Here is a 16,022-nt window from a genome sequence, read left to right on the forward strand (position 1 = left end):
GAATATTAGTCTAAGTTTCAGTTGAAGTGTTTGTTGTATTGCAGTGTAGCATTATCCATAACACTACCAACACTGATGGCGATTGACATTTGAATATTAGTCTAAGTTTCAGTTGAAGTGTTTGTTGTATTGCAGTGTAGCAAGTGAAATAAAGTTGAATTTAATTGTATAGTGTAGTCAATTATTCTCAAACTCACGGGGAAAATGTAACATTACTTTTATGTTAGAGGAGATTAAAAAAACACCCTTCATTGAACTTGATGCTATTTACTATTCACTATGTGTCTGTGCAAAAATTAATGCATGTATAGGTGTTGGATGAAACAGAATTTCACTTTTGCAAACACGTTGAGTTCAATATCATGAGTTTATACCAAATGAAATTCTGTCTATATAGTGAAGCTATTAGAACAAAATACAGTTGAGATTTCTTATTTGTCACTGTAGATTTGTTGAAGTACTGCGAAGTATGAATAAGAAGACTTCAAAATCTGGAATGACAAAAGGTTCAAATCAAACAATTGGAAATGAAGCCTATTCAAATGACGACATGTATGCATATAATTTTAAAAGCTACTTACTGCCATTAAAGTATCCAAGTGGAGAAAGAAAAACTTTCCGGCCATCATAATTACCGGTCGTTTGGATCTTTCCATGATTATGAGAAAATATTTTTGAGTTTGATTACTACATTTGAACCAATCTGAGAAGTAGCAGGCTTCGCTGATAGAGTCACTCTGAAAATTATCAAATCTGAGGATTCAAATCTGACTTCGGTTAGATTATTGATCGACAGAGACAATGAAAATTATTCGAATGAGACTTAAAAGCAGAAAAAGTCAGTTCGATCTAAATCTTTCCTATTTTGAAAATCTATGGCGGCAGTTGTATCGCCAACAGCATATGCAGGAATAAGTTCAGGGAAGAATGCTGCACTGACACCTGTCGGATATAATCCAACGCCCTTCGTGGGAGTAGCCAGAGGATTAGTTTTCTGATAGTTGTCAGTCCATTAATCTACAGTGTAGGGAGTAGAGACTGGCCTGAACGAATTGTTCTTTTAGATGATCTCATTTTGAATATTGATAAAACCACATCAATTGTCAGTTCTAGGTTAGAAATTGACCCAACTCTAAACAGCAACGACATTTCCACTTACACTTTCCATCAAAGTTTGTCCATACCAACAGTACATCAATATTTGACATATTTGACCGAAGAAAAATGCCAGCAGATGAAAAAATTGTATGCTCTTCAAGTTTACCTGAAACATAGTCGACTCAAAAAAATATAAAATGTTGGAATAATTTAAGGAATTTTATATTCACATAAATAATTTCATAACTTTTTTATATTCTCTGTTTAAATACATCGATTTGCTTTGGTATTTCTTTGCATGATGTCAAAAGAAACTGATGTTCACATTTTTTAATGCACTGTATGAAAATTGACCATACTCCATGTCAACTCAGGGGCTACCTTAATTTCGACTTCAAAATTTCGAATTGATTTTAACGAAGTTCAGTTCAACGACAAGTATCGCTATCACTACATTTATTACCTCCTCAAATGCCCTACCAGCTTTTCAACAGTGGAGACGGGAGTGGATATAAAGAAAGAAGAAAGGAGTAAATTAATTTGCGAATTTTTTATTGATGAAAGTTGTGGGAGAGCGTCGGTCAAATATAAAGACAGTTACTTTTTTTAACAAAGAAAAATTGTAACGAAAATTGTCAGTTCTAACTTCCGTAACCAATCTAAAAAATTTGATTTGTTCACAAGGAAAAATAAATAATATTAAAATGAAGGATTTTGTCACAATGATATCCTCGTTGTCTAATTCAACTGATGAATTATCTACCCTCTAGTATGCATACCATCGGTTTACAATTGTTCAAAGGTAGCTAAGAAAAGGTTTTGAAATTTCAATACAACACACTAAACTAATATAATCGAAACTAAGTAAAAGTACTTTATAACTAGGTGAAGTGGGTTACGCAGTAGCGCTGACAGTTTTGGTAATGTTACTCCTGTGATGCCAATGCGTCCCGTTCAGACCCAAATGAACAATAAAAAGGAACAATATTACCTTCTTTGAGACATGAGGCTTACAATCATCAGCTCTTATGTCGCTACCAACAGTGAGTCCAGCGGCGGCTCGTCAGAGGAGGCAAGGGGGGCTCAGCCTCCCTATACAATTTGAGGCTATTCATCGCAATGAATCAAAAGATATTGACAAATAATTATGATTATTTTTTTCTAAAAATGTTTGGGTATCATTACTTTATCATTAATTTTTAATATAAATACATAATATGCCCGAAAAAACACTATCACTCACTACGTAGTACTTACCACACTGTATCCTTCATCAACAAAACTCAAACGTACCGCCCATGAACGAATAACGAATAAACCATCAACCCAAAATATTAAATGCCATACGTTGCAAGGGAGCCAAGCCTCCGACCGCTTTAAAAAACATAGGCTCCACGAGACCGATCCAATCAGTGACATACGTCCCGATTTGTAATTTCAGTGGCAGAAATTATAGCGTTAGAGGAGGCTAGCCTCCAGTTGGTCTCCATAGTGTACGACTGCGTTTGTTTTTTATTTAATTATTCGGAAGGGATGCCGTGACGGACCGGGACTGAAAAATATTTCGGTAAATCTTTCTAGTGTTTCTTGAAAGATTTACCGTGTATTTATTTGTGTATAAAACAGGCAGTATTGTATTATAGCAGTGCTTTTTGGTAATATTTTCAATGTGTTTTTAAAGTGTTTTCTTTCAATTTCAAGGTGTTTTCAGGTTTTCACTTTTTTGGTAAGTTTTTTTTTCATTTATTATGGATGAGTTGGACGAAATTAAAAAATCTGACGATATAGTCGATTGGTTGCTGACAAATAATTTTCAGTCTTCATTTTATGATAATAAATTTCACATAATTAAAACTCTGGGAAGGCCTCAACCAAATTTGATTTCAATCAAAGCATCAGATAATCGACAAAATCGAGGATTTAATATTAGTTGGTACGATAAATGCGATTGGTTAACCGGTTCCATTAAACGAGAAAAACTTTTTTATTGGCCCTGTGTTTTATTTTCCGTACAAACCGAATACCAAACGTGGTCTAAAATAGGATACTCCGATTTAAAAAATTTACCTCTTTACAGAAAGATATTTTGAATCTAAGGAGCATATATTTTCGTTTTGTTAATTAAAATTGTTTAGAAAACAAAATATAGCAACAGCTTTAGATACAGCTCAAAAAGAGGCCATAATTTCTTTTAATTATCAGGTTAGGGAAAATCGGTCGAATTTAAAAAGATATTACGATTTATTTGAGTTCCCAAGAATTAGCTTTTCGCGGACACGATGAAACCGAAGATTCGATTAATCGCGGCAATTACAAGGAACTTTTAATGTTATGGGGCATATATTATTTACTATTCGCACATTCGTATGTGTGACACCTATAATTTTGGGCAAAAGTTAATTGCACAAACCTATGATGGGGCTGCGGTCATGGCCGGCCATTTAAATGGTTTACAAACTAAAATAAAGTTTATAGCTCCTCATGCTACTCATGCACTTTTTAAGCATTGTCATGCCCATGCCCTAACTTTAGTATTAAGATAAGCGTAAAACAACATAAACATTTTCGCGCCTCCAGCGGGCTTTTCTATGTGTATATAGTCTTTATGACTTTAGCCTCCCCTGTTCTCCAATGCACGAGCCGTCACTGAGTGAGTACTCTAGATGTTCAAGAAGTGGAGATTCGCCAACCGCTATTCTCAAAGTTGGGTAGATTTTAAAGGCGTTATCAGTTAGCAACGAACAGGCAAATGTAAAAAGAAGGCCTAAAAATTCACACATGTCTGAACATAATTTCTTGTAAGCATGTTGATCAATAAAACACAAAATATTTGTTCATACCTGGGATGGAGTGTGGTCTTTGAGAAGTCCGAGTTCTTCGACAAGGTAAACTTCAATAAGAAAGTATCGAGTAAATCCAACATAAATCCTACGACAGTAGATAATTGATTATCTTCCTTGAGATAAATCAATTTTCGATTCAGGAATACTTTGGAACATTCTTTTAAATCCGCAAAATCGCGATACTTTTCTTGTGTTTGGTCCAAAAACCAAAAAAGAAGGAAGAGACGTTTTTATAAAGTCTTGAAATGTCGAATGATATGAACTGTCATAAAAGACAGATGAATTATTTGTAAAAAAAACGATATCTTATAAATAAACTTTGTGAATATGCCGATTCCAACAATGATAGGAATACTCGTTTCATATTCCTGGCATATACAAGGTTATAATGAATCGTAATACGAAATGAAATGTTTTTGTTATATCTGAAGTACAATATAAGCTAGGTATGTGTAATTTTATAGACGTTCCCTTTCTCCATTATAAAATTTACTGAGGGTTAAATAAAAATTGAGGTAGTGATTTTGAAACCGTAACACATTTTAAATACATTTCTCACTAGAACAATTCAACTAAAAAACTCAATGATCAAACATGACTTCTAGTCGCAAGTTGAATGAGTACTGTCCTTTGGAATTGGAAAAGAAAAGGTAAACACAACAGGCGATAATGGGATACTATAAGAATTTAATCGCAATAGTTCTCACTGTAAAGAAACATTTTGAAAAGTTGTTGAAAAATATTCGACATAGTCTCATTTGAAATCAGTTCCTTCAAAAAATTTGAGTTGGGTGAGCGTGAAAAGTTTCCATTTGAATAATAAGTTATTGATATCATCTTAAATTTATATGTAGGTATCTTAATTAACTTACGACCATCATTCGAAATCCAGTCATGCAAATAACGAAAACACCGCAAATGAACTGTACAAAAATTCCATTCGAAAATGTTGTTTCCATAAGTTCCACCAATCTGGAAAATGAAAAAACAAGTTGTATGATTTTTTGAACGCTCATTATGAATCAACAGTGAAATGAAATCACTGCAGAATGTAACAAATAATATGTCGTGTTCAATAATACTTTATTGTGACATTTATACTAAACGCGCCGACAGCCCCCGACCGGTACCGCCGCAACCACTATGTCCCTGCATTTCAAATCTGTGATATCTTTGAAAATATTCATCTATATTGAATGTAATATATATTTAAGGTACCTCATTGGATTAGAATTAACACTGTATTGCTTACAATCGCTTCGTAAAGAAGTAAAGGATAAAAAATGGTTATTGTGAGTTATCCCTAAGAGATATACATATACCATCGTGTACTTTTTTGTAGACCTCTTTAAAGTGTACAATACTGTACTACATTATTTTGATCTATCTCCTAAGGTTCTGCCAGCGTTTGCAATGTAAGCACAGAAAAATGTGAATATTTAAATCTCATTAGAAACCTCTAAAATTACCAGTGTTTCTCTATTATATTATGTATGTTATATACATATAAACCTTCCTCTTGAATCACTCTATCTATTAAAAAACCCGCATTTAAATCCGTTGCGTAGTTTTAAAGATCTAGGCATACATAGGGACAGACAGCGGAAAGTGACTTTGTTAATGAGGGAATGAGTGAGTGAATAGTGAGTGAATAAGTAATAAAGTGAGTGAATGCGTGGGTGACTGAGTCAGTTACTGAATCAGTGAGTGAGTAAGTAAGAGACCGAGTGAATGAGTGCGTTAGTGACTGAAAGAGTGAAATCAGTGAGTGAATAAGTAAAATATTGAGTGAACGAGGAGGAAAAGGTGTGAGTTACTGAAAGAGTGAGTGAGTAAGCAAGAAAGTGGGGGAATGAGTGGGTGAATAGTGAGTGAATAAGAAAAAGGGTGAGTGAATGAGTAGGTGTCTGAATGAGTGAGTTATTGAATGAGGGAGTGAATGAGTTAGTGAATCATTGAGTGAGTTACTGAATGAGTTAGTGAGTGGGGAATGAGCAGGCGAGCGATCGGACGAACAAAAGAGCGAGTGGGTGAGTGAGCAAAAGGGCGAGCGAAAGAGTTAGCAAGTGATTGAGTAAGTGTTCGTGTTTGTGTGATAGAGATTCTGAAGTCCGGCCATGAGAGCTTATGTTCTTATACAGTTCACCACGTTTGAACAACGTGAAATTTGGAACAAAAATAGATGTTTTTGTCTTCATTGTTTTCAATAAATTTACTCAAATTGTTTGTTCTGTAAGCTACATCATATATTTTTTGTCGAAAAATGTTCAATAATCATTTTTGGGTTCACTAAAATAGACTTGTTTCCTAAGACGACTAACCTCGTCTCTTGAGGTTGGATAGACCTTGTTCCAAACTCATTTCTTCACTTGTTTAGAGAGAATGAAGTCAATAATAGTCTCATAACTATTGTTGATAGCGATTTGTTTGACAATTTTTTCAATTTACCTTGTAATATCGTTGTAAAGAATGATACATTCCTTCAGCTCCTTTTGAACCACCTCGTCCCTCACCACGTCTTCAGTTCCTTTCCCTACATTTCTCAGCCTCTTCGTCAACATTCGAAACTGGCAGACGGTCAAGGTGATAAGCATGACACTCAACGAATCAAGATTTGTATTCGCCCATGCTGAAATGCAAATGCCGAAAACCTCATAAGACCATACCGCATGATAATGGTTTTGAACATCGAAAGGGAACCACATTGGCAGCGGCAACTTCTTTCCCTCTCCAGAGTTTTTGTCAATCAGCGGGAAGATTGCGAATAAGCTTACGATGGTGACGCATAAAGACCTGTAGATAGTAGTGAGTATTCTGGCACCTGTAACACCCGGTATAACAAATCAAATTTCAGTTTTTATTGGGTATGTATAAGGGCTGTACTTAAAAAAGAAAAGATTAACTTGAAAGGGGGCTTTTTCTCCCAGTTTGTACCTGTGACTTAAATAACTTTTTCTTGGCTGCAAATTTCACATATGTGATTTATTCATTAATTTTTCAACAGCGTTCGATTATGTAGATCACGAATTTGACTTGGAATGCGAGGAATTTGCTAAAGTCATATCTACAAAATACACAGCAATAAGTCAATGTTCAATATGTGCAAAGACAATCAATAACAATAGAACAAAGTGTTCCTCAAGGATCCATATATGGACCATTTTTGTTTTCCAATTAATGCTTACGATATGATAAAGTATCTTCATGATCATACAATGGTACGTATATTTATACGTATAATAAAATACGTACGTATAATAAAAGGTAAGACCTCGTTAGTCCTTAGCTCGCACAAGTTTCTCAACTTCTGACAGTTGTCGTTCGTATGGGGGCGACAGCTGATTTACGGAAAAACAGATTTTAAACAGATTCAAACAGTTTCTTTGAATAAAAAAATAAAGAAATGAAAAAAGAAAATGAAAATAAAAAGTTGAGAGATTCCAAGTCACGTTAGTTCACGACGTTTCGATTGTTAGTGTCTACAATCGTTTTCGGGTGATGTCTGGACTGATTCCTCCGAGAGATGACTATTTATAGGTCGTTCGAGTACTTTCACTTATCCCCGCTTTCCATTTTCCGCTTCACTGGTTCCGTGGGAGATGACCGTTTGGCGGGAGTTGGCCATTTTTCGCTTGATGATGGGTTTCCATATGTTGCGTATTTCTACGCTGGCTTCCTTGAATTTTCTCCTTAGCCAATGTTCCTCTCTGTGCAAGATCTTAGATTGGGACCACTCGATGTTGTGTTGATGGGTCCAAACATGGTCTGCTATTCCTGATTTGCTGGTTTACCCTCGCTGTGTGTGTTTCTTGTGCTCGGCAATGCGAACATTCAATGGTCTCTTAGTTTCACCAATATATGATTTTCCGCACTCACAGGGTATCCGATAAATGCAATTCTTAGAATCGCAGTCCGCGTTTGGTGGCCTGGTTTTCGTGAGGTTGCTACGGATAGTGTTACCGGATCTGAAGCAGGTTCTGATGTTGTATTTGGAACCGATTCTTCTTATCCTCTCCGAGAATCCTCTGATGTAGGGAAGTGCAAGCAGTGGTTGTGACGACTTCTCTTCCTTTCGAGGCTCCTGCTGTCTTTTAGCCAAAGTATTTTTTACCATCGCTTTGGAGTAGCCATTCCGTTGAAGATCAATTTTGATGATGTCTAATTCCTTCTCGAGACCTTCCTTCGTATTACAGAGCCCAAAAGTACGGTCTAATAGAGTCTTGATGATTCCTCTTTTAGTCGATTGATGGTGGTTGGATTCGTGGTACAGGTACTGTCCCGAATGAGTGGGTATACAGATATTTCCCACTTAGTGTCGGTCCTCTTCACCAAAACGTCTAAGAATACAGAATCATACAGTGAAAGCTATCCGAAGACGGGAACCTGAAAGAGAGAACGAATCTACCTATAGAAGTATTTATGGAATTACTAGGATGCTGTGTACAAAACTGTTATTTCCACCTGAAGGACGAATTCTTTACACAAAATGAGAGACTGCCAATGCGATCGTCACCTTCACCAGTCATAGCCAACATATATATGGAGGGGTTTGAAACTCTGGCCACTGAAGAAGCCCACAAGAAACCTCGAGTCTGGTTCAGATATGTTGACGACACCTTGTGGGGTTTTCTTAAGTCGCAGGTGTTTGCGAAACAGCCATAAACAGAGTCATGGAAAATTTGACGTTTCGGATGCGATATTATATTTCACACATAATGGCACCATTAGGTCTTTCAGAAAAATAAAAATTTTCAATATCTCACACACACTTTGTTTTGTGACAGGAAGCGCCTAATTGAAGACCCTATACATACAAATTAGCCCCCTAAGTCCGTTTACTACATACCTCTCATCGTGCTCTTGATAGCTGTTTCTTCTTCAGCAGTGATCCATGTGAAAGACGGTCTCCGCAACCATGCTTCCAGCTTTAAAACGGTGTTCATCTGGATATGAAAGTTCACCAATTTACACAAATAAGGAATTTGGGTCATGTTCCAAGTGAGTGTGTCCGCAAGCTGAGCCAAGTTGGATACTTGAACCAGAGAAAAAGTTAGCATGCCAAGTAGATGGCTCCAGGAGATTAAATGAATGAAAACTCTGGCAGAATAGTATAGGTATTTGTACTTAACTTTCTCCAGAGGGTAGAATCCTCCTAGTGTCAAGTGAAATTTGTCGAGTTGGAAAGTGCTGCTCAAATCGAAGGTCTGAAAAAGAAAATAATTTAGATTTTCACTTATTTTTTATTATTTTTTACAAAAGTTAAGAAGTTGTTCACCCGACCCTGCCTTTTATCTCAATATAAGGAAATTTAGATATTTTTTGACAAAACAATCTAAAATCATCAATATCAATCACGCTGTCTGTTCAAAAAATGTCATAACCATATGTTATTCTTTTTGGCAACAGAAACAATCGAAATGAGATTTCTGATAGTATAAATATTGTAATGAAAAATGAAGGACTTCAAAACGTAAGTGAAGCCAAAAGTTTAGTTTTTATATTGGACTCCAATTTGAAATTTGAAAACTACATAAGTCAGCCTGTTTGAAGGTGGTTGACAATGTTTCGTTGTGCAATTCATTGGTTCGCGTCACCTGAAGGCGATTGTATATAGCATAGAGGTGTGTCCACTAGCACTAACATGGAGGTGTTTCCTTAGTTGACAGTGGCCAGTCAGAAATCCTACTGTAAGCGAAGGTTTTTCCTGGTCATCGCCAGATATTTCTTCTGCGCCAGCTTCCCAGGGTTGCCCAGGATGATCCTGGCAAGACTGCATCCTTTGATTTCATCCCATGTCTTTAGGGATTGAGCATGGATGTGACGTTTGACTAGCTCCGCAATTGTCGCTGTCATCAGGACGTGGGTGCCACTGGGTCCTAAAATTCTTAGTCCAGCCGCTTCATTGGCTAAAGAGTCGGCAATGCGTCTCACCGAAAAACTAAATATGCTGAACAATTGAAACTATGAACATATGTTCGAGACGAGTGTACCAACGTAAAAAAACGCTAATCGAATATACGTAGCCCGCGAAATTTGAACATTCACCTTATTTTTTAAAAAGTTCACAATACAATGAAAATATTGGCTTACTTCTTCACCAGTGATTTCACAGCCTCCTACGACTGTAGGTTCGAAAAAGTAGACAAGACACTTTCGTATTGAAACGTTCATCAGTACGTGTATGAAAATATACATACGTGTTTCATGGCGGATTGGCAGATCTTTCTCTCTCTGTTTGATATTCTAATGAAATTTTATTTCTCAAAGTTGACAGACCTGTAATTGAAAACACATATTATTTTGTAATTCAGAGTGACGATGTTCTACTCTGGGTGGTTTTTGGAAAGAAAACTTATTACGTGTATGGAAAGATTAAAATCCAAATATTTTGTTAGAACTATCACTTTTTATGTTTCTTCTGGTTTCAGGGTTTGATGAATGAAAAAAATTGAGAAGTATGAGATTTAGGAAATTACAAGAACAGCGACATAAAGTATGTTGGACAGACCGAAAGATATGTGAGAATTCGTTTTAAAGAACACGTAGTTTAAGTTTCTAGAGTAGGATGTTTCTTCATCATTGAAGAAAAGGAAACGATCAGAAAGATCTGTACTTTCAGCCGAGATGAACTTACAAGCCTATGCGATAGTGAGGTGATTAGTTTCACTTTCTCCAGATTAAACTACCTCTTCGTCTATTATTATCCTACAACCCTTAAAATTAATTCAAATGAAATCAAACTTAACACAAACGAGCTATCTAGAGGATTATCCAATTTCTGGGGCTTTCTTAAAGACTTACGTCTGAAGAGGGTAGGGAACGGTTTACCTATCAAAAACCGCTTAATCATACCTCGCGGTATGATTAAGCGAAAAACTGAAATTTCCAGTGCTAATTTACAAGATAGCCACAATATTATTTCCACTCAATTCAGAAAGAGCAATTATCAACTTCAACAGGAAGAAGAATTGAAATCAAAAAAATTGTGGTCCTTCACAATCACTTTGGTACATCTGCCTTCGCAGAAAACAAATATCCAACTGAAGCCTCATCTACTTGTGATGCACTGTTTGGAACCTTTGGTATAGTAATGAATATTACTGGAGTTTTTTCACAAAACCAAACCGTTATTTTAACACCTCGACATGTGTTACGAAGATCAAGGGGGAGATCAAACTGATCTTCTTCTTGAAGATGATCACTTGGTGATCGAAACACGTGTCGAAGTGTTAAAACAACAGTTTGGTGTTGTGAAAAAACTTTAGTATTATTATTTAAAGCCTTATCCTTGAAAATAAACGTGCTTGGTTCGACCAATCGAATGAAATACACCTCAGTCATCGGAAAAATGAAAAAGATTTAAAAATCCGCATAAATTGCGAGCTGGCAATTAACCATATCACATAGGTGTTTGAATGGTGTCCTGGTATAAGCTGTGGCTTCATCTGAATTCATTCCAATAACTATAGAAAATAATAGCAAGATAAACTAAACGCTACAATATGTCCCTGGATCGAATAAGGCGATAAGATAATTTTCTCATCATAATAATTGGTGCTCATCACGACGGTGGAGTGTACTCCAGATCACTTAGCCTAAGGATTAAGTGGGGAATGGGAAAACATACCAGCGTGGTTCAAACAGAACTGGCTGGTATCTCAATCGCCACAAAAGAAATAACCAGGAAAGGAATTTCTGGCGAAAACGTAACAATCTGCACTGACAGCAGACAAGCCCTATCAGCCTTGAACAGACAACGTGTTACATCGGGGCTAGTACTAGAGTTCCACCAAGATTTAGTCAAACCCTCGGTAGATAATAACATTATCCTGAGGTGGGTTAAAGGGCACGACAGGAGTAAAGGTAATCGCATTGCTGACTCTTTAGCCAAGAAAGCGGCTGGACTAAGAATTTTAGGATCCAGTGGCATCTACGGCCTGATGACTTCGACAATTGCGAAACCAGCCAAATGTTACACCCATGCCCAATCCCTAAAGAGATGAGATGGAATCAAAAGATGCAATCTTGCCAGGATCACCCTGGGCAACGCTGGGAAGCTGGCGCCGAAGAAATATCTGGTGAATGACCAGGAAAAGTCTACGCATAACAGTAGGATTTCTGACTGGCCACTGTCAACTTAAGAAACACCTCCATAATATAGGGCTCGTAGACACACCTCTATACAGGATGTGTGAACAGGAAGATGAGACTGTCAGGCATGTCCTATGCGAGAGTCCAGAGTTATCGTCAATAAGAGAGTGTGTGTTCGGCGAGTCTTGGCCTACACCTGCTGATATAAAGGAGATGTATCCAAGTGTTCTGTCCATCTTCCTGGAAAGGACAGGATGGACGATGATCTAGGAGGACAACTCCTCGGAAACATGTACAATGGGTGACATGTGACCTGAGTGCTGTGAGCGTACACTCACCCTTCCAACTCTACAGATACAGAATAGCAAGATAACCTAACGGCTACAATACGCCCCTGGATCGAAAAAGGCGACAATTTTCTCATCATAATCATTGGTGCTCATTACGACGGTGGCATATCCTTTGCCAGCCGCGCTGCTGACAAGCCCAGTGTGAGCGGGCTTTTTACCCTCAGGGTGTTGGGTTATCATTTTATTGTTTCTTTATGAACTTTTTTCATTCGTTTCTATCTCTAGTCAGTGTCTTTACTTCGTTACATTGTTTATTTCTTCCTTGTAGAATCTTTCCTATCATGTCGTTCCAGGTTTTTTCAGGTCTTTCTCTTCTTCTTTTGTTTTGTGTTTTCGCTTCATAGATTTGTTTCACAGGTCTATTGTTTGGCATTTTCTGTATGTGTCCCCACCATCCTAATTGTTTTTGTTCTATAAATGAAATAATGTCTTCTATATCTAGTTCTTCTCTTATTCGTGTATTTCTTATCTTATCTCTCCTTGTCACTCCTATAATTCTCCTCAGGTATTTCATTTCTGTTGCTTGTATTCTACTTTTGATTTTTTTTGTTAATATCCAAGATTCACATCCATATGTTAATACTGGCCTATATATTGTTTTGAATATTTGTAGTTTTGTCTGTCTTGAAATTTCTCTTTTATTGATGAAGTTCTTATTCATTGTATAGTACAATTTTATGATTTTCTCGATTCTGTTGTTAATTTCTGCTTTTTGTCTTCCTTTTTCGTCTATTGTTACGCCTAGATATTTGAAATATTTTACTTGTTCTATTTTTTTATCATCTATCATTATATTTATTTCTTCTCCTCCTGTGGTCATCACCTTGGTTTTATCTTTGTTTATTCTCATTTTTGTGTTTCATTCCATATTTTTATATTATGTTGTAATCGTTCTTCATTTTCAGCTATCAGTATTATGTCATCGGCAAATGCTCCCTCAGCTATCTCTACTCTTTGCATATTTTTGTATCCAATGCACATTTTTTTGCTATTTCTATCACATTCCTTGATGATGTCGTCCATGAAAATGTTAAAAAGCGTTGGGCTCAATGATCCACCTTGTCTCAAACCCTCTTTTGTTTTGAAACCTTCTGATTTCATGTTGTTCTTGATAACATAATTTCTATTATTTCTATATATGTTTTCAATCATATTTATGGTTTTTTCATCGATATTTCTATTTTTCAGACTCTCCCATAATTCTGTTCTTGGTACCATGTCGAAAGCTTTTTCTAGGTCTATGAATGCCAAATATTTATTTTGGTTTTCTGATCTTTTCTTTTCTATTATTTCTTTTATTGTGAAGATGTGGTCTTTTGTGCTTCTTCCGGGCCTGAACCCACTTTGTGGTTCTAAGAGTTGTGACTCTATTTTATTCCTGAGTTTGCTGTTAATTATTCTTTCTATTATTTTTGTTATGGTATTCAGTTGCGTAATCCCTCTATAATTATTGCAATTTTCGTAGTCTCCTTTTTTATGTATCGGTGTTATTAGAGCTGTTCTCCATTCCTCTAATATAGTTTCTTTTTTCCATGCCTTATTGATTATTTCTAGTAGGCTCTTTCTTCCAGTTTCTCCTAAGTTTTTCATCATTTCTGATGTTATTTTGTCCTCTCCTGGTGCTTTCCCATTCTTCAATGTTTTAATTACTTCATCTAATTCCTGCATTTCTATCAATGGTTTGCTTTCGTTTAACTGGTTCCTTTCTGTTGTTTCTATTGATCCTTCTTCATTTCCTTTTCCTAGTAGTGTCTGGAAATATTCTTTCCATCTTGATTTGTATGTCTTTTACGGGTTTATCTGATCTCATGGATTTTAGTGCTTTGTAGAATAGTTTTTGGTTACTTTTACTGTCTTCTTCTAGTTTATTACCGAATACAATATATGACATTTATTTTGCTTTATTAACTAATGTTTTTATTTGTTTTCTTCGGTTTTTATATATTTCATACTGTTCTGTTGTATTATTGTTCAAGTATTTCTTCCATTGTGTTTTTTTTCTTTTATAGCCTCCTTTATGTCATCGTTCCACCATAATGTCTGTTTTCTATTATTATTTGTTTTGTAGGTGCCACATGTACTGATAGCTGTTTCTATGATAACATTTCTAAAAATGTTCCACGCTTCTTGTAGTTCTGCTTTCTTAATGTCGTTGTATTTGTTTTCAAGTTTTTCGTTGGTAATATCTTTGTATCTAGTAGCTACAGTTGTGTCTCTCATTTTATATGATCTGATCGTGATGTGTTCACCTTTCTCAGTCACCGTTTCTTGTTTCTTTTCTGTTGCTTCTCCTTTGATTTTTATTGTCAATAGGAAATGATCACTGTGTATTTCTGCTCCCCTTCGAACTCTAACATCTTCCAAAATTAAATTTTGATATAAATTGACATGATATCACATTCCTTTATTGGCACACCGCTAAGTTTGCTTTGAGTATTATTCCAAGAGACTATTTAAAACGTATAATTGGAGAAGCCTTTCATAAAAATTCTACCGAGTTTTTTACGATTCTAATACGGAACGTTGATAGACTGAAGAGGTGCTCTGTGAATTCTTATTACAACTCATGTTTTCGGATTACATCCTCTCAAGAAATTCGTGCGAAATAAGATCAAAACGCGTGCACGCTTTTTCAACTTTGATGAATAAAAGAGGAGCTTGCGCGTTTTTTCACCGGATATTAACGCTCCGTCAGTCCATGCCGAAAGTCCTCTTGATTCGGTTATTTCGGATGGCGAGTAATGTGATACGGAAGTCTCGTGCGTTTTGAGTTTTGAAAGGAGCGGTTTTTCAAGGTGAGTTTGTAATTTGCAGTGAGTACGAGACTATTAGCCGCTACAGAGGCCAATTTGGTGATGGAGTTGTGGTCAATTGAATTTTTTGATAGACTTTTGTTTTATAGTACAGAATATTTTCTGAAGAGTTCCAGCAAATTTGAGGGTAAAGGTTTTATTTAGTCGTAATCAAAGTTTCCAAATTGTGTTTCCTAAAATCTCCGAACTATCGATAGTATCTATGATAAAACACGTTATTACTGTTTTCAATTATCATGAAATTTCCTTCGAACAGTGTGCTTTTTTTAAATTTGGCTTTCCAGTGATAAGCTCTTCTTATTGAACGAATATAATTTGTAACGGAGAACTTCATACAGTTGTAAAAAGACCATTAAAAAACTTCACCTTCAGTATCAACAATTCATATATGGAAGAATCTAAACTTGCACGGCCGGATATAACTGTATGAAGGCTATTTTCCAGATTTTCTGGTCGTGGCCTGCAGATTTTCATGCCTGACGTTTCGTCTACAGCTGCGGTAGACATGTTCAAAGGCGTTGTGACAAAAAAGGTCGCAATTCACGAGCTAGTGCTCTGGTTCCTGTTCCTATTGTATTCAACACACTAACTACTATTTCCGTACTGGGCGCTCTATTTATATACGGATATATATACCGGGTGTCCCACATTTTATGTGACAGGCAATATCTGGTTTGTTGAAGGAGATACACAAAAATGTTTCATACAAAAGTTTTAGGAGTTCATGAGAGCTATATTTTGGTATTATTTTTAAATATACAGGGTGTTTGGTGTAGGTGCTACAGACCAAAATTCCATTTTTTAAAATAGAACGCCCTGTATATCAT

The 16,022-nt window shown here is 36.2% G+C and overlaps 2 protein-coding genes across 5 annotated transcripts in view; one reads left to right on the forward strand and one right to left on the reverse strand.

Annotated features, from left to right (window-relative positions):
- Positions 1 to 251: 251 nt before the first annotated feature.
- LOC111515147 (odorant receptor Or1) lies at positions 252 to 10,630 on the reverse strand. Its single transcript, XM_074177452.1, has 7 exons — positions 10,139 to 10,630; positions 8,788 to 9,145; positions 6,390 to 6,762; positions 4,814 to 4,913; positions 1,160 to 1,264; positions 582 to 737; positions 252 to 491 (listed from the first exon to the last, which is right to left on the reverse strand). Exons 1-7 carry the CDS (start codon positions 10,145 to 10,147, stop codon positions 432 to 434), a joined length of 1,161 nt encoding a protein of 386 aa, XP_074033553.1. The 5' UTR covers positions 10,148 to 10,630; the 3' UTR covers positions 252 to 431.
- Positions 2,572 to 16,022, forward strand: part of LOC111515145 (pyrokinin-1 receptor) — a 36,195-nt gene continuing 22,744 nt past the window's right edge. The window contains exons 1-2 of one of the 4 annotated variants that reach the window (XM_074177446.1): positions 2,572 to 2,665; positions 2,799 to 2,824. The gene's annotated coding sequence lies outside the window, so the exon portion shown is untranslated. Of the gene's footprint in view, positions 2,666 to 2,798; positions 2,825 to 6,635; positions 6,747 to 15,009; positions 15,178 to 16,022 lie in introns of those variants that run through there. The other 3 variants (XM_074177448.1, XM_074177449.1, XM_074177447.1) reach the window with 3 other exon arrangements.

Source organism: Leptinotarsa decemlineata, unplaced genomic scaffold (genome assembly GCF_025532065.1).
Source record: "Leptinotarsa decemlineata unplaced genomic scaffold, Ldec_3_MD MMD2_tig00002974_RagTag_RagTag, whole genome shotgun sequence".
NCBI lineage: Eukaryota > Metazoa > Arthropoda > Insecta > Coleoptera > Chrysomelidae > Leptinotarsa > Leptinotarsa decemlineata.